Raw genomic sequence first — 25,996 nt, 5'->3', positions numbered from 1 at the left:
ACATATTTCTATAGATTGGGAAACCTGTGAATGACTGAATGAATGCAGAAGTCTGCTCTATTAGCTGGAAACCAGGGCAATATAAACACACAGCAGGGTTAATGATTGAGCAGAAAATCACCAGACTTAGTTATGCAGAAAATCACCAGATTTAGTTAGCGCAGCATAACTAAACTGCACGCAAGGATCACTGTTACATCTCAATAACTGTACATCCCTTTTTGTGGGGCTTTTTTAACATGTGGAAGCTTTAAAAACAACTGATTTTAAAGGGAAAAAAAATATTTTATTCTGTAGTTACGATTGGTTAGTTCTCCTGCTTTGTATCAGATCTACCAAGCCATATGAAAGCATAAATAATGTTAGTTGTCACAAAATGTGTTAGTATGCAGAACTGGTGGACTCTTAAATCAATATCCTGAAGAACGAGTTTTTAATGTATAGTATTTAGCAGTGGATGTTGCATTTCTGATTAATGCAGGCTGGTTGAAGGAGCTAGGGGGAAAGTACAGAGTGCCATAAGAATGAGGTATGATCTTAAACTTCACAGTAGTCTTAAGCAATAATGGAGCCACAGTCATCCTTATCCTTTGAACTTTCTCAGGGGAACTGATTGCAAATCTTGCCTTCCTAAGCAGTAAATAAAACCCATGTGTTCAGCCTTTCAGCCTTCTCTCCGAGACCCGTAATGCTGTTTTTTCTACTCCACAAGACACAAATTCACATAACAAGCTGAGAGTGAGCTGCAAATTTCTAAAGCTTTCCCATCACTGTTGTCTCAAAAAGGAGCCTCAATATATATATATATATATATATATATATATATATATATATGTTATTGACCTACCAATAAGATATGGCTCAAAATTCTCAATGTATTAAAGCAAGACAGACCCAGAGTTTTACAGAAAGTTGTAAGCAAATAATACATAAAAGAATAAACTTTTAAATAATTAAAAGGTGGACAACGTCAAGTCAGGCTTGGAAGGATTTCAACAACTGTGGCTGCATTTTGGTAAGCAGACATAAAAACAATGTTGCATAACCTTCAATATACATATAGTGCAATTCAAAAGTATTTACATCCATTGAGATTTTTCAGATAAAGTTGCATTATAGCCACACATTTCAATGTGCAAGAAGTTGTAGTGTTTTGGTGGGGAAAGATTCCACTATAACTGACCAGAGACTTGACTCATACTGAAGGTTTTCTGCTTAGTCTCCAAACAGAAAACTGTGTTGCATTCCTGAAATGAGGAATAATCTAATGAAACAAGCTGTTTTGTACTAGAATGACATTTCTGCCCTTCAGACAATCACATTCACCAATTTGTTGGAGATAACTTATCAGCACTGAAGCAGATCAATTCTGTTGGGTTTATAGTCCTCTTCCGCTATTAGTTTACTCATTTTTACATTTGTGCTTTGTCTTCGCTCAGAAAGGCGTTTTTCCCTCTTTGTTTGAGGGAAAAACAAAGATAAAAACGCACTCAGGGATTGGTGTGTTGTGTGGTGAAAAACACCACACAATACCTGGCTCTGTGGCTGCAACTCCACAGCTGAACTCTGACCTCGTGAAGTTCAACCTAATTCCACATCCTGTTGGGCTGTTTTACAGTTCACACATGGGGAGGCAGATATCTGGAGTGTTGACTTGAACTTTTTTTAAATAGTCTGCTACCAAGTAGTAGGATGCATGCTGCATTTACAATATACACCAGTGAGGGATAGAAAAATATTTAGAATAGGAACTTCTGTCACTTTTCTTTTGATCAAAATATAAACCTCTTTTTTCAGAGACAGCCTGTAAAGAAAAGAGCTTTGAGAAAATGGTCACAGTAAGTTGAAGAAACCTTACAGGGTTGTTCTGAGGTTACAGATTGGATTGCTCTTTGCCAGCCACATGGAGAGATCATCCATGCCATGACTGAGTATGTGACTGACTATACAAACTATGTGGACAAGTATCTTACAGTTCCCCACCAGAACTGTGAGATGCTTCCCTAATAATTCAAGGAGGCACATAGGGTGTTATTGTAATGTCAAAGCAAGGAGGGTTCTGAGATCTGAGGATAGGGCTCAGCAAAGACCCCCCGAGCTTTACTGAGCCTGTCCTTTTGATGGATAGTTAAGAGCTTGATGGTTTTTCTCTCTGCAGTAAAAACACAGGTGATTTCTGAATCTCCTCTCCCTCTCTTCGGCAGAGAGCCTTGTCCTACTCAATTGCATGGGCTCCTCAGTGCTAACAGGGGTTGGAGGGGGCATGGAGGCTTGTGATATGCTGCATGGACTGACCTGGACAGTTGAGACCCTTCTTTGAAAATTAGATGAAGACTTCTCCCTCCTTCGTTCACGAAGCCGTTGATCAATTCGCTTAGCAAACCTTTCTAAGACCTCGAGGGTCTTGGGAGGGTCACGGGTAGCAATCTCATCCTTGATATCATCTGACAGGCCCTGGTAAAAACGTCAAACAGGGCTTCGTTATTCCAAAGACAACTGGACTTCAAGGTATGGAAATTGATGATGTAGTCAATAACAGGTCGAAAGCCCTGCTTGAGAGAAAACAGTCTCCTGGCAGCCTCCCTCTCAGGACAGATTGGATCAAAAACCCTTTTCATTTAATCAGAAAACTCAAAAAATGAGTCACAGCTTTCGGCATCATTCTCCCACTCAGAGGTTCCCCACTACTTTGCCTTACCAGATAGTAGAGAGATTGTATAGGCCACCTTGGCCCGTTCAGAAGGGAAGGCAGAGGGCTGCAGTTCAAAAAGCAGAGAACACTGGGTTAAAAAGGTCTGCACTGTTCAGGATCCCCATCAAAATGCTCTGGGGGGGAATCTTAGGTTCATTGTTAGCGTTAACTGTGGGAGTGACAGCAAGGGGAAGTGGCCGTGTAACTGAGGGCCTAGCTTGGGCTTGGGAAGCCCTGAGAAAAAAAAGTCCCTGAAAAAGCTCCTGGATAGGCCAGTAATAGCACCCTCCACATTAGAACACCAATCAGAATATGGCTGTGGGTTCATACTGGCGAGATCGTACTGTAATGTTAAAGCAAACTCAGCCAGAACCCAAAACGCAGTCAAACAAGTGTTTGGTTCACCAAAAGTTTATTACAAAAAATGAGGGTGTTGAAGGGGCTCCACAGGGCATGGTCACGCAGGTAGGTCAGGAATGGGGGATCCACAGGGGCCAGGAATCCTGCCTGGGGAGGGTAGGGTGAATGGGTAGTGGGAGGCCTAGGGGGGGCTCAGGGGACAGGGACAAAATCCACCCACCAGAGGCTCAGTCGTTGAAACAATCCAGGGTCATGCACCCCTCCCGAACATGACCCTGGATTTCATTGCCTGAGGCCCTCCCCCGTCTCATGCAATGAAAATCCAATAATCAGAAGACTGGAGGCAGGATCGGAGGCAGGCAGGGTTCAGCAACGGGAGGTCAGAACTTTTCCTACAGCAGAGGGACTAGTCAATAATCTGTGGTCAAAAAACAGGCAGGATCAGAAAACTCTTTTGAACATGAAACAAGGCTTGAAAGCTGTGACTAAGGCAACAGAAGATATCGCACTGAGCTGGTGATGAACAGTTGTTTAAATGGGGAGCAACACAGTGCAGGTGAGGATAATGAGTAATCAGCACAGTAAAGGTGGAGCTTCAGGGCTGAAATCATGACAGTTCAATAACTGGTGAGAAGTACGCAGAAGCAGCTCAAAGACACAATAATATTTAATTTTTCTTTGGGATCAATAAAGTGTTTTTGAATTTTAGGCGGTTTTTAGTGTGGGAAAAGAAAACCATTTGTTTCAATAAAGGAGGCATCTCTCGGTTTCTATTCCAGGCACATCAAGCAGACGTGGGTTTTTTTCAGAAATGTCAGAGACTGGTACCACAGTGTAAATGTTTTTTAGCAAGACATGGATTTAAAGTATTTCTTTACAAAGTTGAAGCGATTACCTCTGAAAGTAAACAGACTCAGACTTGTTCTCAGGAATTAAAGCTCAACTTGAAATAATCAGACTAAACACAGTGAAATATGACACATTTGAATAGTTTTGGTAAAATATATTGGAGTCCCTTGAGATTTCTTTTTGGCTTTGTCTGTGTTGATGTACAGTAAATATCAAATAATTTGGACTGGTTGTGTATTTTGGGAGATTTTCAGTGCCTTTTGAACAGCAGGAGCAATGCTTTTAGCTTTTTACCTTTCCATTGAATCTGATTTAAAATTAATTTCAAGCTGCACTACCATTTCTGTACTGTAAATCTGGCATTTTGCATGTATGGTGCTATGGGCAAAACTGTTTTTGAATAATTTCAAATGACCTGTTCTAAAAATAAAACATGATTAGAATCAGTTTTGCTCTGTTTCAGGTCTGAGCTGGGGTTTAGTTCCTCCATGCTTGAATAATTCCTACACTCTCCGCCCCCACACGCACCTATTTTTTCTATTAAAAACAGAGAAAGGTTGAATTTAACCGCTAAAACTGGCATTTAGATGATCATCAATTCTGAAAATCCATGCATTGTATATTTATGTATGACAATCATAGTTTTAATAGAATAAGAAAAATTTAAAATTGTTTGGTATCCCTTAAAGCAGTGGTCCCCAAACTACGGCCTGCGGGCCGGATCCGGCCCACCTCCACATTTGGTCCGACCCCCTGAACAATACCAGAGAGCATTTAGATTTTTTTCATATACCGTATTTTCCGGACTATAAGCCGCTTATATGTGAATTTTTCGTCAACCTCCAGGGGGCTTTTTAGCAAGAAGTTAATCATTGGAAGTCAAAATTGGAAATAAAAGAAAAAAGCGCCCATTAAAACAGAATTAGGTTTTAATAGGGAATTGAAATTTGAGAATATTGTTGATCAGTTAAATAGCATTGAGGGGAAAAAGAAGATTTTTCGTTTTTTTTAAATACTAGGATCATTATGAGAATTTGAGGTATATATATTAGGATCCAGTAGTGCAACAATAATGGATGCAAGCTGCCGTTGAGATCTCAAGAATAAGAAGAAGATGATACCCATTTTCATTTAGCACTTGCTAGTAGCAGACACGAAGGATCAGCACTTTTACTGTTACAGTTACCATTCGGAAACTACCGTAATCAGTTCAGCAACTTGGCAAATTTTTCTTTTTCAACCGGAGAAAAAGAGCAGTAGCAGCAGCCCCCCTCTGCTGCTACTGCATCGTTGTGGAAAACCTGGAGCGGCAGAGATATCTGCCTCTTATATGTGCATGTTTACTGGTTTAAAAAAAAAAACAAAAAAAACATTGGGGTTGTGGCTTATAGTCCGGTGCGGCTCATAGTTCAGAAAATACGGACTATAATCCTTCCTGGATTTTTTTCTGTGAAGAACCCAGAGAGGGTTATTTGATTGTGCTTTCTGGAAAACAATAATTTTTTACATTTAGGCACTCCTGCAAACGTCACACTTATTCTGTTACAAACTGACCCCCCCCCCACCAGAGAAGGGAAAAGTTATGTGGCCCTCACAGGAATAAGTTTGGGGACCCCTGCCTTAAAGCTTCATGTTTGTATGCCCAAAGGAAACAAAATTAAGAAACCCTCCAAAGTTTTGTCATAAATCTAGTTTCAGTTGTCAATAGTGAGTCATATCAGCTGTTGCAGGAAAAATATACAACTTGTATTTACTTTTTGTTTTTAAATTTATACTTTGTGAAGTTGTGTTTGGCCAGTAGTCCAGACCTGGACACCAGGCACTGTTGTGTAGAGACAGGGATTCTGAAGAAATCTCAGCTCACAACAACTAAAACTGGAAACCGAAGCCACGTGACATGGCTTTGACTCCTCAAACTGCCTAATAAATCATCATGATGGAATGATCAGCAATCTGCACAGGCTCATAGTACTTTGGAAAACCATCAACTTTCATCACAGTCCAGCCGTCGTACATCTTCATTTAAAACGTATAACTTTTTTTGTTGTACTTTTTTTAGAACAGGTACATATAAAGTCTGAACTGTAACAAGACGTTTTTATTCCACAAACTAAAGAACTAGAAGGACAACAGAGACAGATTAGACCATACAGATAAGTCCTACCTCTCTCCTTTGATATTTCTATAAATATAAAGCTGTGCAGAAGGAAAGCATTTTAAAATGTTTGCTGTAGCAGAAAAGAGACTGGAGCGACTGAAATCTGGTCTTTCTCTACAAGTCTGAATCGATTCTGATCCTCCATTACTGATATCAACATTGCCACAGTAAAATTCAAACCTCTTCAGACACTTACAGGGGGACAATATTGGTTGCACTCGATTTTATTTTGAGGTGTCTGAACAAATAGCATGTCTCACTTTAGATTTTTTTTTTAACAGATTGTTTGCAAATACGTCGTTTTTGTTCCACTTCATAATTTTCTGCTTTGGGTTGGTGTGTCAGAAAATCCTGATAAGGGTTTGTGTTTGTAATATGTTTATGTAAAATCCTACCACTTGGTTTTTGTGACACAGATGCTTCAGAATCAAATGTACCATTTTAAAAATAGGTGTTGAAACCCTTGGTGTTGGGTTATTATGGCCATCATTTAGCTATTATCAGAATTAGATCTGTTCTAGGATGAGATTCTGTGAAATCTCGGTTCACCTTAAATTATTACTCTTCTGTTTTCTAGGGAGCTTCCGTAAAAAAGGCAAAGACCAGAGCACAGAGCGAGACTTCTTCATGAGGATGAAATGCACAGTGACCAACAGAGGACGCACCGTAAACCTCAAGTCAGCAAGCTGGAAAGTAAGTCTTGGATGGACATGAGACAATAGACTGGCATTCAAACCGATTCCATCGTAAAAGCCGCAGGAGGCTAAATGTTCTTATATTCCCATCCTCTCCAGGTGCTGCACTGCACCGGCCAACTTAAGATGTACGACAGCTGCCCATCGCGGGTTCTCTGCAGCTACAAGGAGCCTCCGCTCACCTGCGCCGTCCTGATGTGCGAACCCATCCCGCACCCGTCCAACATCGATGCGCCGCTGGACAGCAGGACGTTCCTGAGCCGACACAGCATGGACATGAAGTTCAGCTACTGTGATGAAAAGTAAGCAGGCACCACTATAGCAGTAACGCCGCTCATCATGTGTGTTTTTCTGAGCCGACACCAAAATAAGAATCCTTAAATACCTCTACCAACTGCAGGACTGAAGTGTTTCCAGTGTGTAGTTGACTGTATAAAACCTCTTTTTACTTGCAAGAGTTCGTAACTCTTTTTAGGCTGAAAACTTTTTGGGTACTTAAAATTCAGAGTGACTTCACAACCAGCTACCTGCATGTGGACGATAGCTTGTGTAACAAACCAATGGGTTCTACTGGATGAGACATCGCTCCCTCTCCATTCATTTTCTATGGAACTTGTGCAATGAGTGACAACTGCTTGCCCTCTTTCAGTCAAGTGACTGGTGAAATTCATACATGTGAAGTTTCGAGTTTGTATGCATAGATGCGCACATGCAGGCTAAGCTGCAAAACACAAGAAAGTTGAAAAATATCTAGCTTTTGTTGCTGTTGCAATCCAGTGTGTTAGGTTGACCCTAACTGCTGGAAAACTTTCACTGTCGCTCTTTGTTTGTTGATCCCATAACACGTCGAAATCGGCATTTCTCTTGGCGTACCAAGCAGTCATCTCAGATGTCCGGATCAGTCTTGGAGAGAAACTTCCAGTGCGTCACATTTCAACTTTGCGTTATTTACAACTTACAAGTTCAAAACTATTTTCTTGATGGTCACTAGAGCTAAGGAAAACAAACAACATTTCTTAATGAAAACACTATTAAAAATATAAACAAGGGCACAGTGCAACCTTTTAGTGTACTGTAATCTATAAAAAAGAGCTGCCTTTTTGCTACACTTGAAGATGAAGATGGGAAGCAAAGCTACATCAAACTATAATGTGGAACTGCAGGAAAAACAAAAAAAGCAAATTGTTAATGCATGTTACCATGAGAAAAGCCTACCAAGGTTTGCTTAAAAAAAAAAACTTGTTCTAAAATTAAAATCACACATTTTTGTCTCATGAAGTGAAAAATTTATCTGCAAAGCAAACTTATTTGCCTGACATTTTTTTTGACTCAAAGTTTTGCTTGTGATTCTCACATGACGTCGGGGGCAGGGCCTAAAATCGCAACAAAAAATTTCTGATGTGTGCAAATACGTTTGTTTGGCAAATAACTAAGTTCACGAGACAAAAATTAGTTATTTAATTTACAAAGGTTTTTTAAACAAAATGTTTTGTTTTAAAAAAATAAATCATTACAATTCCAAAAGTTATTAGAATTTTATTTTACTTAACTGAGGTTAGTTTTTTTTTCCATTGAATAATTGGGGAAAAAAATAAACTTCATATTCTGTGAACCAAACTTACTTGAAGTCTGGATTGAATTTTTTCCCCTTCATTAATGACACACTTTTATTACATATATTATATCTATCATGGTAGTTCAGGGTGAGTTATTTTTAATTCCAAATGAATATTCTTGTTGGATTTTTAAGTGCTATTCTCCTTCAAGATACATTTACCTAATGCTACAATAAATGCCTCTAGAATAAATACCTCTCTGCTTAAACCGCTATTCCTTTAGAAATGAAGCAGAAACAATACAACATTCAACGTTTTGCAGCAAAGGACATTAGAAGACATATATCCATTATGGAGTTGATGGGTTTTGGAAGGATGATGTGCCCCCTATTGCATAAGCAATACTGAAGAATGACTGCTATTATTAATGCTACAGGGAAGAAGCTTTTTAGTTATCTTGCTTTGCTAGCAAAATCGATAGCTAGCAGCTAGCTAATAGCACAACAACAGCCTAATGTCTGTATGATAAAAATACTGAATCGATAGATAATGGTTTTTCCTCACCTGGCTGTCTCCTCCCACTCAGTAGTTCTTCAGAGAAAGGCAGACGCAGAGGCCTGTCTGTGTCTGTTGTATGTCATTACCTCTCTGGTTAAACCGCTACTCCGTGCTGAAGCAGAAACGATACAACGTTCAACGTTTCCCATCATCTGACAAGTAGCATGTCTACTCCACTTTATTCGCTAATTATTCACCAAAAACTTTTTTTTTAAATCACCAAAAACAGTTCTGTAATCTGGAACGTTCGCTATGTTGAGCTCCAGTTAGCCGCCTTATCTCACTGTGCAAGAGGCAATTGCGTTGTGCGTCACGGGCAAAAGGTCAAAGGTAACAAGGTGACCGGAGGACTAAAAACCCCGACACAAAACCAAATAATTTTAGTACATGTTATGTGTCAGAAGAGCGCTTAGGAAATACCCCAAAAAAAAAATTTACCAAAAGGGCACTTGGAGGCAAGAAGCAAAAGGGGTAGGTGCTCAAGCCCCCTGAGTCCTCCCCTCTGCACGTGCCTGCCTAACCCTTCCCATGGGCAGTCATATGACTGCAAAGGTGTCCAGGTCCTGGAACACCACCCTACATCATCCGAAAAATACAGTAATGTGGAAAGACATTTCCAGGGAAGGCGCTACATTAGCTGCTGCATCAAGATTAAAGTTACATCTTACATGCCCGATGTTGAGAAGCTGTCCAGTGATGTCTGTAAACAGAAGTGACATTAAACACGTAAGAACATAATCCTGTCTTAGGCACATATATTTAGTAACAAAGTGATTTTTATAAATTGATCTTTGTAAGTATATAGAATGACACTTTGTGATAGTGTTTTGTTGCTCAAGTCCGAGGATGGTTGTGACAGGTCTATCACATGTGAGTGGGAGTCAGCAGTCAGACAGGGGAAGCCCATAACACTCTACACACAATGTTCACAATGCAACTTATAACAAATACACACAACCATATGGACCCCAGCAGAACTAAAATACAGAATCGTTAAAATACTATGGTGGTCAACAGGTGCAAACGCTCAGCAAACACGAGAAAAACAAATACAACAAAAAAAAGATGCAAACAAAAAAGAGATGCAAAAGAATATATAAAAATAAGTGTTCCAGACCACTAGAACTTTGTGTCCTCATTCACAGGGTCTGCATCCTTTCAAGCTTATTCTTTCATGGGCTTGAGAAACGACCTGGTCTATGGAAGAGGGGTCCTGCAAAGGCAGAGAGCATTGCAGAGAGAATCTGTAGCCTTCAGCTAGCTGCCTAGCCTCCACCTCAGCGTTATGTTGCTTAGCAGCTGTGATACAACATGATTTATACAATGTTTGCAGGCATGAATGTAGATATATAAATCGCACATTTCTGCTCTGTTCATCAGTGCATCACCTATTTGCAATATTGCTCCAACGTTTTTGGAGATGTCTGCAGACTTGGGTCCGTTTTTCTTCCTTCGCCGCTCTGTGATTCACATTGTCATGGTTGCTAAGCAACATAACGCCAAGGTAGAGGCTAAGCAGCTAGCTGAAAGCTACAGTTTCTCTCTACAGGTCGTCGAGGACCCAAGGATGCAAAACCTGTCTTCGGACACAGCTGTTCTTTGTTCGACTCCCCCTAGTGGTCGGGATCACTTCTGTTTTCAGCATTTTTTTGTTTGCATTTCTTTTTTGTTGCATGTGTGTGTCTGTGTGTCTCGTGTTTGCTGGTTGTTTGTACCTGTCAGTCACCGTAAAATACAGTGCTGAAAGTAAATATACCTTCAAATACTGGTGTCTGTAAGTTCCAGTATTTTTACAGTAAATGTACTTTTACTACTGCATTCACTTTATGAGTAAGCTACTGCAAAGAAAACTATAATGCTACCTTTTAAAATACACTCTTAGTTTTACGATAGAACATTAATGCCCAACCCAGTGTAGGCTTCTTAGAAGTGTTAAAATTGGTGCGGTTCTAAAATACATAATCTGATAATCAGAACTTCATAACACAAAAGAGGATGCGATAAGTAACCTTCAGAACAAATTTTTTATTTAAAGACCTCAAACCAGATATACATCCAGTATATTCAAACATTCAAAACGAATAACACATAACCATTCCTCAGAGAACTGGTAAAAAATAGGCCTTCAAAGTCAATATATAGTTTCACTAACACTGGAATAAAAATTGAAGACTTTCAGTTTACAGCGACAAACTGGGTTTAACTCATTAATTTCTACAATCTTAAGAACATAAAACACAGTTCTTAAACAAATATCCATGCTGTGGGTATCACTAAACAAATCAAAGAAAAAGGACTTCCAAAATATAAAATTCAACATGGCTGAAATAATGTGGAATTCTAGAATCAACTGGGTTTTAAAATGTTAACTATTAATGGTTTTCAAGAGTTCAAGTGACACTTACTTTATTAGATGCAGATGAAGGCACCATCCAACATGGAAAAAGACAAGACAATATAATTTAGATCCTAAATGATATGGAAACAGAAATATTTCAAAGAAAAGACAACAAAAGGACAACAACTAACCTGAATGAGATTAGTTAATTTATAAGAAGAGGAATAATTAAAAATCTTTTGACTCGTTTTATTTTCTCTTCTGCCCGGATTCATTTAAGTCATCATTGTATCAGCTGAACCATAAAGACAAGACAAAACGTTTCTCCAAGTCCAAAACATAAACAACATTTATTTGACAAACAAATAATGAAACTGACAGAACACCACGACAAAATGTTACGGGGAACCATTTCACCGCCGCACTGTTCCCCGGAGATAGCGTCACGGAAAAATCCCGTAGCGATCTGAAAGCTAAGTTCTGGGTTCCATACTTTTAAAGGGAGGGCGTGTTTCCCTTCTCTGCTGTATTCAAATTAGGGGAGTGTCCTTAGCTAAGTTCATTTTAAATGTAGTTAACTATGTTCCAGTAAAAACCTGTTTCTAAGATCAAAGAAGTGTTTTCTTTTGAATGAAGACAGATGTTTTTTATGACCCTGTCCCGAGAGGAAGCTCTACGCTGCTGGCAGGACCAGATTGTTTTACACCAGCTGTTAAATCCAAGTTATTTTTAATTCAACTTAGTGTATAATGTTTCAATAAAAATATCCTACATAAGAGATTACTCTAATTGAACCATGGATATAATTTGAAGTGAATTTCCTTATTTTGAAACACCATTAATTTTATCTAATATTGAACATATGGTTAAGTTTTTACAACTAGCTTATTTCAAATGTATTTTTCTTAACAGATGCCACTCAAAGTCCATCAGGTTTTTGATGAGGGTAGAAACCTGCACATTTACTGTCTTGCTTTTTCTTTTGAATGGTCTTTCCTGTCTTTTTGGATTCCATCTTCCCATGACCGGCTTTTGTGCTCCTTTCTGGGTCAATCCCAATAAAGCGTCTAAAAAACACAATCAAATATGGGAAAATTCCTCAGAATATAAATAGTGTGGCATTCTGAAGACAGCTGGTATAATATATAAATAAAGCTGTTTTTAATTACGTAAAGAGAAAACATCACCACTTTTGTCAAATGTTAAGCATAACTTGCTTTAAAACTTTAAAAACATGTCATTGTAATTTGCTCATTGTAAAAAAAATTTATAGGAATGGTTTTACTGTTGAATGAACTCCAGTCTTGGCTGCCTCATGTTGATATTGGGTGTTGAAGGTGTAGAACAGGGGTCCCCAAACTACGGGCCGGATCCGGCCCGCCTCCACATTTGGTCCAGCCCCCTGAACAATACCAGAGAGCGTTCAGATTTTTTTTCATGTATTGTATTTTCTGGTTTATATGTGAATTTTTCTTCAGCCACCAGGGGGCTCTTTAGCAGGAAGTCTGTCCTGTAAACTGTGGGTGTTTTGTTTTGCATGGCGTATTGCTGCCATCTGTTGGACTTTTAGGGAACTGCTTGACTTTTATGTTATTTAATCAGTACGTTTTTTTGCTATTGGTAGAGCAGATGAACACACGTGTCTGTTATGAACGCCGCATTCCAGGTCGAGTTCTTCAAAGCAATGCCTGTAAGTAGCAGCTTATACTTCAAAACGAGCCTTTATTTAACATATGACAAAAAAGTTACTTGTTTATTGAATTAGTTTTGGAAATACCTGTGGGCGATTTGATTATGTGCTACATCATTGCTAACTAGCAGGCTACTAAAATTTCTTAGGTCATTATGTAGCATTGCAGCTCATAGCATTCTGAGGTAGCTGTTGTATCAGTTGTACTTCTAATGTATGTATCTGAATGTAAAACACTTTTGTAAGCTGCTATGAGCTCATCCTGAGTTGTTTGTGTTTTGACAGTTTCACTCCATTCTACATAGAAATAAAGGAAGAACTAATTAATCCTGAATCGTGTGAAAGGAGTTTGGCTGATGGTTAGTTTTGGTACAAGACACCTTAGCGAGACCATTAGAAAGTGAATCATTGGAAGTTAAAATTGGAAATAAAAAAACGTGCCCATTAAAACGGAATTAGGTTTTAATAGGGAATTGAAATTTGAGAATATTGTTGATCAGTTAAATAGCATTGAGGGAAAATGCTATTTAACAGTTTTTTAAATAATACTGTGATCATTATGAGAATTTGAGGTATAGATATTAGGATCCAGTAGATGGCAGTAGTGCAACAATAATGGATGTAAGCTGTAATAAACCAAGTCCTTAATTGAAACATAAAAGAAATCATTTTATTGGTAAGTATGTAAAATGATCATCATAAAGAATGTCTACTCTGCCAGGTAAAGTAAAAGCAAGAATTTTAAACTCCTCAATTGCCGTGCAAGTCACATCAATGTTGAAAACTGTAGGCTGGATTAATGTACAGAAGTTGTGCACTGAAGGTGCAAAGTACCATTAAAAGCTACCTTGGATGATCTTGTGATCACTGATGGTGAAGTGTCTTTGGCGCTGCTCTTGTTTCCAAAAACGCAGGAGGAAGGGCTGTCCTGGTTCCACACCAATGAGAAAGGCTTCAACACTGGCTTGCATCTTTGACATAATGACAAAAAGACAAATAATAAAAATTATTAAATATATTTAGCAGTACAGCTACATTCAGACAGCAAACAAACCCAATGAGAAAGTGCTTCTACAAAGAAGTAGGATCATTAGAATAATCACATATCGGAACAAATCTGACAACATGGTCCACAGTTTGACACGAGCTGTTTTGGGTTCTTCTTGTGGCCTTTGGATGTAGGACGAAGCACATGAACCAACAGAAGAATGTCTGGTTTTCCCAGCCTGGAGGAACAACAGGATAAATAGCAGACACATTAGGATAATAAATAAACATTTTAAAGAGAAGTGTGAGCAAAACTAACCAAAATACTTTGTCCACCCGGTTTACCCTGGAGAGCATTTTACACCACCTACAACATAAACCATAAAAATGTCAGAAATAATTACCATGAACACAGCTCAGACATTAGGCATTATAGAAATTAGTCAGCTTATAGAAACATTCTGGACAACATTTCTTCTGCCAACCTGTCAGAAGAAATGTGTTGAAGTCATCATAACAAACTTCAGTCACCAACTGACGTACTGACTGAAAAAAAGAGGCAGCCAATATGTCATTATTTATTATCATTATTATTTATAGAGACAAAAACATTTTGGCTTAGCTTTGATCACATAGATCAAAGCTAATACAGCGCCCCCTAACGTGAGTTTGGGAAAACCGTAGGTCGTAGAGATCTGAAAATCGGTACGTAGGTAGAGCTCCCCAAATCAAGAAAAAAGTTTCTTGGAGGTACCCTCTAAATGCGCAGAGAGGCGGCCATTTTGGGTCAAAAGTCAAATTTTGGCCATTTTTCACTTTTACTCATGTTGAACTTTAACGAACTCCTCGAGTTTTCAACCGATCGGCTTCATTCTTAGTCAGAATGCAGTAAAGGCATTGGGTTTGAAGAGTTATCAATAAAATTGACTTTTTGTATATGTTCAGAGCAGAGCGGCGAACGTGGTGTACTCGACTAAACAAACGAAGCGCTATAACCTTCTAATAAAAAGGTTAATTGGCACCAATCTTGGTATGAGGGATCCTGGTTGGATGCCTGACGATCCTATGTTGTCATCGTTTGACCTCACCTAAGCCCCGTCCCCTCAGAACAGGAAGTGTCTTTTTTTACTTGGAAAGATCCAGCTTTGGCTCTCTTGATCTAATCAAGATGATCTTGTGTAAGATGACTGATAACAAGTTGGTCTCACTTGCTTTAAAGCACCAAGAGTTTTCAGTGGAGGGTGTGGCCATGGTGGCGCAGCGAAGGCAGAGGTCATGCTGCTGCCATATGTTTGGCTCTAGATTCCACATGTTTCAGCCAGGGGTGAAAGTAGTTTTAAATTCTTGGAGGTACTATGACAAAAAATTATATATATATAAGTATATATATATATGTATATATATATATATGTATATATATATATAATGAATCAGTTTCTGTGCTGATTAATTTTTTTGCGAAGCGATAAAAGCTGGGTAGCTCTTGAATTGCTACAAAATGAAGCTGTATTTCCCTCAGCCCACTGGCTTCAATGTTGACACCTTGAGAAGCCAAGCCAAGCCAAGCCAATTCTGAACATCATGACATGGAGTCATCCCAGTTTTCCATGTCTGGCATGTAACTGTTCATTTTAGCTTTTAGACTGGTTATATTGATCCTGTGTCCAGACAGGGATAATCAGTAGGCCTAGCATCATGACCTGTTTGTTCTGAAGATCCTGCAGCTTCCACTTCGTCTTCCTAACATGGCGCCGCCTCACCCTGACTCTCATACTGATAGGAGGAACCACAGAGCTCTGTTAAGTTAAAAGCACATCTTCTGAAGTTGGGATATTTTTCCAGAGGAATCACCTCAAACCAGATGTTGGACTGGATTTTATTTCAATGTCATTTGCTAATATTAGCTCCTCATTTTCAACAGTGGAGTTATAAAGGTTGAAAAATGTTATCATTTTGGAGAAAGTCTAATCAACATCAATATTTCCACTAAATAAGAGGCAAAAAATGTGTTTGATAAAAGAAAAGACTCAGACTCTGAGCCTGACAGCACCAAACAATTTTTAATATTAAACAATTAATTTAATTTCACATAATTATCGCGGTAGAAGCCATTTGTTTGTTAAATACTTAATGAAACATTTACCGTGTTTGATGTTTGTTTTGAATGATGTGATACTCATAGACGAACGAGATAATCAGTCCAAGTTTGTCATTTATTGAATGTTCAGAAACTACAGCGGCTGTGATGCGCCAAGACAAAGGTAAACAAAGGTAAAACAACCCGAACAGGTGATCAACTAAACCTTTTTACTCTCAGTCTCTCTTTGTCTTTTGAGCACACCCGTTGACAAGCCGACCAGCGATTACGTTAAAAACATAATATTAGTCCATTACGATATTAGGTTTGCAGGCTTGATATTGTCATGCTTTTGGTTTCCGGTGCGATGGAGGCGTGTGGGTAGTGAAGATACACGACAAAAAAGAAGGGTCTCTTGCATGAACTTTACTTATTCCAGCAACAATGAGTTACAATGGCAACTGAGCTGTTTCAACGCAAGAACTGTGTGGTTTCCGGCCTCTAGCTCTGGCACAGATGGCATTTAGCAATGTCCGGGCAGTGAGCAGTGAGAGCAATGGCCAACGACAACATGAATACCCAATCTCACGATACTAGCCTTGCCTCCAGAGCTGTGTTGCATTCGCTGATCTAACTTAGGCTCGGAGAACTAAAATACAAAACCAAGCTTAAAGTCTAATAAAGTTTAACCTTCCTTACACTACCCCCCCCTTTTAGGAATACTGAGTCCCTTCAGTACAGGTTACACAACCAAAATTGGGAAAGACGTAGTAGTTATAATAACTTACCGTATTTTCCGCACTTTAAGGCGCACCTAAAAACCTTCAATTTCCTCAAAAGCCGACAGTGCGCCTTATAATCCAGTGCGCCTTATATATGGACCAATATTGAGCCACAACAGGTCTAGCAACTACGGTAAGCAGCCGCCGACTTCATTTTCCCCTGTAGAAGAAGTGCGCGGTGCATGCTGGGATAGTTGTCAGAACGCTGGTTTGTTTATAAAGTTTGATAATAAATTTAAAGCCAGGGGGGTGGAGGGTCTGGGGAAGAGAGACAGAGACTGCGACGGCAGCGTGTCGGTTGATCTGTGTTACCCAGAAAGCAGTTGGGCACAATATCGCAACACCGTGAGTGAAACAATAGCTGGGGCAGCCTACTATATAAAGTACTCAGGGACCTCTTCTTTCCAAATGTGGATGTGTAATAATAGAGTAAGGCAACCCAAACTGTAGCGTCTATTCTATGCGCCTTTTTTCATATATAAGTCCTTATATATGAAGGCCTTATATATGAAAAAAGTTTCAAAATGGGCCATTCATTGAAGGTGCGCCTTATAATCCGGTGCGCCTTATAGTGCGGAAAATACGGTAACTACTGAAAAGTGTATGGTATAAGGGCAATAAAACACAACCCAAATCATTTAAATTCTCTAATTGTAACATTTAACTAACTCACTAACTTAACTAGTGCCTAAATCTCTGTGGTCTATTGACTAGATGACCACTAGATGTTTTAACAGTCTTTTCTGATGTGTTTGGATTCTGTTGTCTTCCATTTGGCTGGCATCCTGGATCCTTGGGCTGGAGGTCTTTATCCTGATCTTCTGGCAGTGGTAGTATGCGAACCAGCGGAACATCCTCTTCATTTGATTGGAATTCTTGGCCTTGGCAATTCTCCAGCAGTCTGTTTCTTTGACGTAAAACCCAGACTGATATCACGTCACTGTCATATGACTTGAGACGATCGTGGTGCTTCACTGTGCTGCGCTTGGGACCTTGTAATTCAGACAGTACAGGACCATGGCGAGCTGCAATGATTAACGGGCCTTTCCATCGTTTCTGAAGCTTAGGGCTTAACCCTTTTTTTGCATCATCTTTGACAAACACCAGGTCTCCTACACTGTAGAAGTGTTCTTTGACCCAGGTCATGGACCTTTTTCTGCCGCTCTTGTGCAGTGCGGAGTTGGTCTCTTGCCAGGTCATGTGTTTCTTTTAAGCTTTCTTCCAGATTGTAGAGGAAATCTGCAGATTCCTGTGCATCGACCTTGAGTTTTGCAGTGCCAGACTGAATGTCTTGTGGTTGGTGAACTTCCCTGCCAAACATAAGCCTATTGGGTGTGAACCCTGTCACTGCGTGTCATGAGCTGCGATAAGCTACTGTGAGTAGTGGCAGCTGTTTGTCCCAGTTCTTTTGGTCCTGGTTCACATAACATTCAAGCATTTTCAATAAGGTCCTATTGAACCATTCTACTTGTCCATTGGAGGAAGGATGGTAAGGGGTAGTCCTGGCCTTAGTGATCTGCTGGAACTTGCATACATTCCAATACAGGGAACTATCAAAATTACAGCCTTGATCTGTGTGTAGCTCGTGCGGAGCTCCAAACCTGGCAATAAAGTCGTAGACTAGCTTCCTTCCAGTCGTTCGTTGAACTGGTCAATAATAACAAGAATGTATTTGTTCCCAGTGCTGGACATGGGGAATGTCAAGATGTAGACAGTCCAGAGTTGCTCCAACTTGGTACCTTTGCAGTTTTGCTCTCTTTGCCAGGCCTGTGATCTTACATATGCTACAGCAGTGGTCCCCAACCTTTTTATTACCGCGGACCGGTCAAGACTTGGAAAAGTTTGCTGTGGCCCGGGGGGGTGGGGGTGTGTGTGTGTTGGAGGGTTATGGCATGATTCCAGGACTTCCTTCTGCATGGACGAGGGGACTAATATCAGCAAGTTTGGATGCTGGTGTCCAATTCTCTCCCAGGAATAATAGAGCACTTCTTGTCTCAGTGTAACTTGAGGCCAACAGAGCCAGAACTTTCTCACTGCAGGGCTCTCCAGTCCCACTTCATTTTTGGTAGAAGTGTCCTTGTTTTTTTTTCATTTATAAAGAGCAGTGGGAACATGGTCTGTTTTATGGAGTGTTGCCAGTTGCTCAGGGCCAAATGATTCAAGCCAATTGACTTCTGGCCATTCTGGTAGGGACACAGATGGTTGATCTCCTAATGTGTGCGATCCATCATTGGTGCTGCTTCTGGGCTGGATGTACCTTACAGCTGGAGGCATAACATCATCCACGTCATCTTCAAACTTGGCCCACTGAATGTGAATTTTTTGGCAGTACATGCACCCTTTACATGGCAGATGTGACAAGTTAATCCCTGCCTGGTAACAGTCACAGTACTCCACCTTTTCTCCTGGCATCCTCGACATTGCATCTGCATTACCATGTTGTTTTCCAGCTCGATGTTCAATTTGAAAGTTGTACTGGCTTAATCCTTCAAGCCAGCGAGCTAGTTGTCCTTCAGGACATTTGAACCTAAAAAGCCAGGTGAGACTGCCATGGTCTGTCCTAAGTAGAAACTTTCTACCTAGTAGATAGTGGCGAAAATGCCATGTGAAATGAACAAGTAATTCACAGCGAGTGACACAATACCTCTGCTGAGGTGGTGAAAGATGGCTACTAGCATAACTCAGAACTCGTTCCTCTCCCCATTGTACATGTGACAACACAGCACCGACACTGCTGTTTGAGGCATCCGTATCCAGAATGAACTTCCCATCAGCTTGGGGGTATCCCAACACTGGTGCATTGGTCAGTTTCTCTTTGAGCCATGTAAATGCAGACTGTTGCTCACCAGCCCATAGGAACACTGTTCCCTTTCTGAGAAGAGCATGGAGGGGGCTTGCCAGCTCCGCAAAATTGGGTACAAACTTCCGGTAATAGTTACACAGCCCAAGAAAGGTTTGTAGCTCTTGCAAGTTATTGGGGGAGTTCCACTGCTGTACATCCTTGATGAGGGCTGGGTTTCGACTGATTCCTTTGCCACTCACAATGTGACCCAAAAAGAGAACTTCTTCCTACAGCAGAATACATTTTGATGGTTTAAGCTTTAATCCATAGCTTTGGAACCTCTGAAAAACCTGCTCGAGCCAGTCCAAACTTTGGTCTACTCCATTTCCGATGACAATGACATCATTCAGGTAGATGAGAAGAGTTTCACACTGAAGGCCCCCCGAGAACGAGCTCCATTGCTCTCTGAAATGTACTTGGAGCGTTGCATAGTCCAAATGGCATTCGAGTGTATTCCCCATTTGGTGATGAATGCCGTCTTCTCTCGATCTTTACTATCCACTGCAATCTGCCAACAGCCAGATTGAAGGTCAAGTGTAGAGAACATTGTGACTCCACCCACAACATCAAGACATTATTCAATCTGGGGTAATGGATAAGCATCCTTGATTGTTAGATTGTTCAGACAGAGGTAATCTATGCATCACATTACTCCTCCATCCTTTTTTCGAACTAGGACCACTGGGGAGGCCCACTCAGATGCTGATGGTGTGATTACACCTTCTGCCAGCATATTTTTAAGATGTGCTTCTTCCTCACCTTGAAATCCAAGAGGGGTTCTTCTCACAGGTTGACGCACAGGTCTGGCAGACCCGGTGTCAATTATTGTCTGTAACGGCGGATAAGTAGCCAAGGTCAGAGTCACTTTTAGCAAAGATGGATTGGTACGTGAGGAGCAGCTGAATGAACCGTTGTTTCTGTTCCCGACTGAGGGCCTCACTTATGGTAGCCACCAAACTTTGGAGGTGCTCCGGAATATCAGAGATTGTTACTACTCTCCCAACCACCAGTGATGGTGCAGTCCCTTCTGGATGGTTAGGCATTGCATTTGGTTTTAGTGCAATTGGGGGTAGAGGATAAACTTCAACTAGGAGTCCAAGACATACTGCTCTATGTAGAGCCACTCGCCTAGTTGAAAAATTGCACACTCTGATCGGCATCTTTGGCTTCATGGTGACAACAACAGTTCCAGAGGTTACATGGTTTGTAATGTTCAAGGGTTCCAATAACTCTGTAACCCCTGACTGTGGGTCCTCCACTTCACCCCACATGACTCATTCAGATTTGACTGGGATGATTGAGGTTTTTTCCAGAGTTACTCTAGGCACCCAATGAAAAATTTGCCTTGGGTATAGATGACAACATCATGGGCCTTCATCAGATCCAATTGAAGAAAGACAGAATCTCTTACAGGGGCTACATGCACTTTCCAGTCTATGGATTTGGACCTAATCTGGAAGGTCACTTTAAGTCCACGTTTAGCTTTCATGCCATCTCCAACTTCTGCATTTAGTAGGTAGGTATGATGTAGATCTGCGGGTGCAGGGTTACAGTTCAGGATTCACTGATACTGCTCCTCTGATATCACAGTTGTCTGAGCTCCAGTATCAGTTACGGCTTGCGTTGGGATGCCATTTAGGGTCAGAAGAATTTGCAGACTCCCACCCCTCTTTTTAGTGCAACCTGTCTGCCTTGTAGTTGGAAATCTGAGGCCATGGTTCCATCTGACTGCAGCCGGTTGTCTATTTACTTGTCACCATAGTTTCTTGTAGTCACAGAACTGGGAGCCCTAATGCAGTCCTTCCTAAAATGTCCTGTCTCTCCACACTTAAAACACGGGCCAGTTGTTCCACGATTTGGACTTGGAGTTTGAGAGCGCCCTCTGCTGGGTTGCATGTGCTGGTAATTTTGTTTTCTCTCTGTTACAGAGCTTTGGGCTGCCTTGGAGTTTTGGGATCCTACGCTTTTGGACTGGAAATTGGCAACCTGGAGCTGTAGGTTTCCCACAGTGCTAACAAGGATCTTCACTTGTTGGTGTTCCTGCTAAATTTGGGTTGTCTTGGAGTTTTATCGCAACCTGTGGGGTTTTTCATGTCTGGGAACGAGAATACGACCTGCTGAATGTGACAGGAAGCCAATCAAAAAGCGCGGTGATGTAAGAACAGAGGGGAATCCCAAACAGCTGACATATCGCGCAACTGAGTCCGGTGGATATCGGAGATATGTGGAAATGTTTATTATTAAATCTAAAGGTCATTATTATGTTTATTCAGTTAAAAATGTTAACTATGAAAAAACATATTCACCTCCAAATCATAGTGCAGCAAATAGAGCGGCTGCTCCCGTCGTCTTTTACCCACCGCCTTTTCTTTTTGTTACATCTTTTATCTCTTAAAATGACTCCACAAACTATCACTATTGCTTCTACATTGTCATCCGTGTTTGGTTATTCTAAATTCCCGCAATGTTTGGTGTATACTGGATTATCCTCTGGAATCGGGATGTCCGTGACTGGAATCGGTTCATGTTGCTCCTGCCTTGGACACATGAACCGATCGAACCTGTTGTACTTTTATCAGCTCTGTGGTCACAGAGGTTTGGAGAAACGGCCGACAATTCTTAAATCTTTCTGTCTAAACCAGACTTAAGACTCAAGCTCTACTCATCTCCTTTCGACCACTGCCCAAACGCTCTGACTCTGGTCGCTATGGTAACGTTTACATATCCCTTCAAAATAAGATACAGATGCACCACAAAAACGAACATTTTACTTTTGTGAAAACTTTAACTCACGATAATGACTAACGGAGCCCTGAGCTTGTTTCTTTGCAACGAGACGGTCCCATCCGGGAGTGATGATGGGAGACAATAACACCCAAGGTGTTGCTTATATCCACAGCCTGCTTGGTCTCTACGTGGCGAAGCAATTTGAAGCTTCATTGCCTCATTAGCAGCCAGTCGCGCATGTTACGCAGAGCGGGCTTGTAGTGTGGGACTCACCTACCGGTCCGGGATAAATCCATTCTCTTGTCTCTTCTCTGGGCCTTTTCCCCTTTGCAAAGAAACTTTCCAAAGACATCTGATCTGTTTCTTACTCATTTTGCTGCTTGTGGCCTCAGTATTGGCGCTCAAGTAACCGAGAGAATCCGGTTAAAGGATTTTCAAAATAAAAGATCCTCCAGACTCAAATAATACATAAAACGGAAATATTTCACTATTTCTTGCACGGCCCAGTACCAATTGGTCCACGGACCGGTACCGGTCCACGGACTGGGGGTTGGGGACCACTGTGGTAGATGATCCCACTTGTGACACCAGTTGTCGTGCTTTTGGTTTCTGGTGTGATGGAAGTGTGTGGGTAGTGAAGATGCAAAACAAAACAGAAGGGTCTCTTGCATCAGCTTTACTTCTTCCAGCAACAATGAGTTACAATGGTAACTGAGCTGTTTCAACACAAGAACTGTGTGGTTTCCGGCCTCTAGCTCTGGCACAGACAGAATTTAGCAATGTCCGGGCAGTGAGAGCAATGAACAACAACAACATGAACACCCAATCTCGCGATACTAGCCTTGCCTCCAGAGCTGTGTTGCATTCGCTGATCTAACTTAGGCTGGGAGAACTAAAATACAAAACCAAGCTTAAAGTCTAATAAAGTTTAACCTTCCTTATAATATTTATTTTGCGATCATTAATAAGCGCTCCCTGAACACAGCGGTGGTTGATTCGTTAATTTTGAACTCCTGCTCTGCTAGTTATTGTGGCATGGAACTGAAACGCACAGAATTGCGGAACACCTTGTTGAAACAATAATTACTGAGATAATTATTGTTGTTGGGTCATTAATCTGAGCATGTTTTGTTGATTTTGTTGTTGTTCTTTAATAAAGTTACCAACGTTTTAAGCGAGTCAGAGGAGAACGTGCTGGTCTCAGCATCCTTGCCACGTTCAGTTTCACTTATGATTGACTCAAAACCTTCCGCGATCGACATATTGCGCCCCTGCTCTAGCAAAGCACGAACAGTTCAGAAACAATATGAAATGGGAAAAAAAATATTTAACTGATTAAGTAGTGTTTTAGATTGTTCTTGAAAAACTAATCAGTCATGGCTAATTACTGGGTGCACTCACGGCTGCACAGTGAACCCATTGAGTTTTTACAGCCGACAGCCGCTCCTTTCTCTTGCAGGTACTGCGTACCCCCACTAAATCTTTTAGGGGTACGCAGTACCGTACCATCAGTGGCGGAGCCAGAGGGGGGGCCAGGGGGGCTAGTGCCCCCCATGTCATCTGATTGCCCCCAGTGGCTCCCCAAGATGATTGACATCTAACAGCACCAGGTTATTCCTGCACATTATTTGGAATCATTCTAAGTCAACCTAATATCTAAAGAAGAAAAACAATAATAAATATATGAAAAGAAAATGTATAAAACTTTATATAAGTCCATGTGATGACATGAATAAATAGATTTTTATCAGGCGCGATACCAGCCTCCTTTATATTCATAAAAACAAGCTGAAATTGTTCTCCTGGGTATTTCAGTTATGCTGCGCTGTGGTGCAACTCAAAGGCTAAAGCACTTCATACCTGGTGGTGATGGTAAAACACCAATAAGTTATTTATTGATCCTCCGTAAAAAAGAGAAAAAAACCGAAGAGGGGTCGACAATGTTCGTAGTTTGGAGCAGAGGTTGCGCTAGAGTTTTTTTGTTGTCCGTCAAAGAAAAAAATAATTTTATTTCCAATTTGTAGCCATCAAACGAAACATTTATTATTTCTCTGCGAGAACGTTTTTGAAATCAGGTAACATTGCATGAAATGACGTGATTAGAAGACGACAGAACTCTGATCGTTTCCTGATCCCGCACTGACTTCCCTCAGCTGATCCGCAGAAGCGGATCAGCTGCAAAGCCTCTGGTCCGTTAAAGCGTCCAGATCAGAGATGATTCTCTGACAGATATTGTTCTTAGTATGATTAATAATGAGCTCCACGATGTTCTCTGTGCGTAAAGTTGAAACTGTCTCGCACCAAGTGTCAGCTGTGCGCTTGATCACATTCTGGACAGAAACCAGCGGACTGCTCTCTGTTCTTATCAAGACGAGGGTGAGGAGGGGAATCTAACATATTAACTCAGTTAAGTTTTTACTGGTTTTGTTTTTAAAACACCATTAACGTAAGCAGTGTAACTATATATTGTATATTTGGCGTTTGTCATCTTATGTGTGATTAATTGGAGCGTAACCGTGGAGCATTTATGCGCATTTATTGCCCAGCGCACTGCGCTTGTTTCTGCTTAACGGATCTGCACTTTAATTTCTTTCCTCTCTCAACAGTCAGTTGTTATTCCTCTACTTAAACTACAATAAGTAGATCACATTCTCTTTAGGTTTTCTCTGTGGGCTCCAAACTCATTAAATGTAAACTAATTAGAAGCCCGAGCCACCATCAGGCAAATAATTCTGGTCCGACCCGGACTATTTTTACCTGTAAAAACAGAGCTTCCTAACCAAGGTGTCCATAACTCTTCAACACGCATTTAGTTCAGTGTCCATGAGATGATATTCAGAAAGGATCTTTTATTTGATAGATTTTAGTTGCCTCTGCGATGAACTCTTAGCGTAAAGTCTATCATGTCTCCATGTGCGCCAGTCAAAGGTGTTAATTATAACATGTCAAATGACAGAGGGGCTTAAAAAATAACCAAATATTCAGTTAGGTTATTTTTTTTTAATTATATAATTTTTTTTCCCTGACTACCAGGAAAAAAAAATATTGTCCAATCACCATTTTGTTTAAATTTCACAATCTTTATAAGGTAATTGGAATACTGAAAATATTTTTTGGGGAAAAAAAGTTTTTATTTTTGAAATACGATGTGTCCACTACAGTGGACATCGGAACCACATACATTTGAAATTGAATCTTGATGGCAACCAGTTTTCTCCCAAAGAAAATTTCCAAACATCAACTTAAGAGTGAATTTCACATTTACAAAACTGAGCACTGTTGCCTATCAAGAAGGTTTTGGGTTCGATTCCCGGCCCGGGGTCTTTCTGCATGGAGTTTGCATGTTCTCCCTGTGTATGGTGGGTTTTCTCCCGGTTCTCCAGTTTCCTCCCACACATGAAAAACATGACTGTCAGGTTAATTGGCCTCTCCAAATTCTCCCTAGGTGTGAGTGTGCATGGTTGTTTGCCTCTGTGTTGCCCTGCGACAGATTGGCGACCTGTCCAGGGTGAACCCCGCCTCTTGCCCGGTACGTTAGCTGGAGATAGGCACCAGCAACCCTCCCAACCCCACTAAGAGACAATGGTGTACAGAAAATGGATGGATGGGTGGACAGATGGGTTGGTGGGAGGATGGATGGATGGATGGGTTGGTGGATGGATTGGTGGGAGGATGGATCAGTGAG

General features: G+C 40.7%; 1 protein-coding gene across 3 annotated transcripts in view; it reads left to right on the top strand.

Moving 5' to 3' along the window:
- epas1b (endothelial PAS domain protein 1b) overlaps positions 1-25,996 on the top strand; it is a 123,503-nt gene that overhangs the window by 66,707 nt on the left and 30,800 nt on the right. For 2 of the 3 annotated variants that reach the window (XM_081616070.1, XM_081616071.1), the window contains exons 5-7: positions 6,637-6,752; positions 6,854-7,056; positions 21,513-21,578. In XM_081616070.1, the coding sequence (XP_081472196.1) occupies positions 6,637-6,752; positions 6,854-7,056; positions 21,513-21,578 (385 nt within the window). The remainder of the gene's footprint in view (positions 1-6,636; positions 6,753-6,853; positions 7,057-21,512; positions 21,579-25,996) is intronic. The other variant, XM_081616072.1, reaches the window with a different exon arrangement.

Source organism: Poecilia reticulata, chromosome 15, assembly GCF_904066995.2.
Source record: "Poecilia reticulata chromosome 15, P_reticulata-male-v2, whole genome shotgun sequence".
NCBI lineage: Eukaryota > Metazoa > Chordata > Actinopteri > Cyprinodontiformes > Poeciliidae > Poecilia > Poecilia reticulata.
This window is presented reverse-complemented; position numbering and strand designations above follow the sequence as displayed.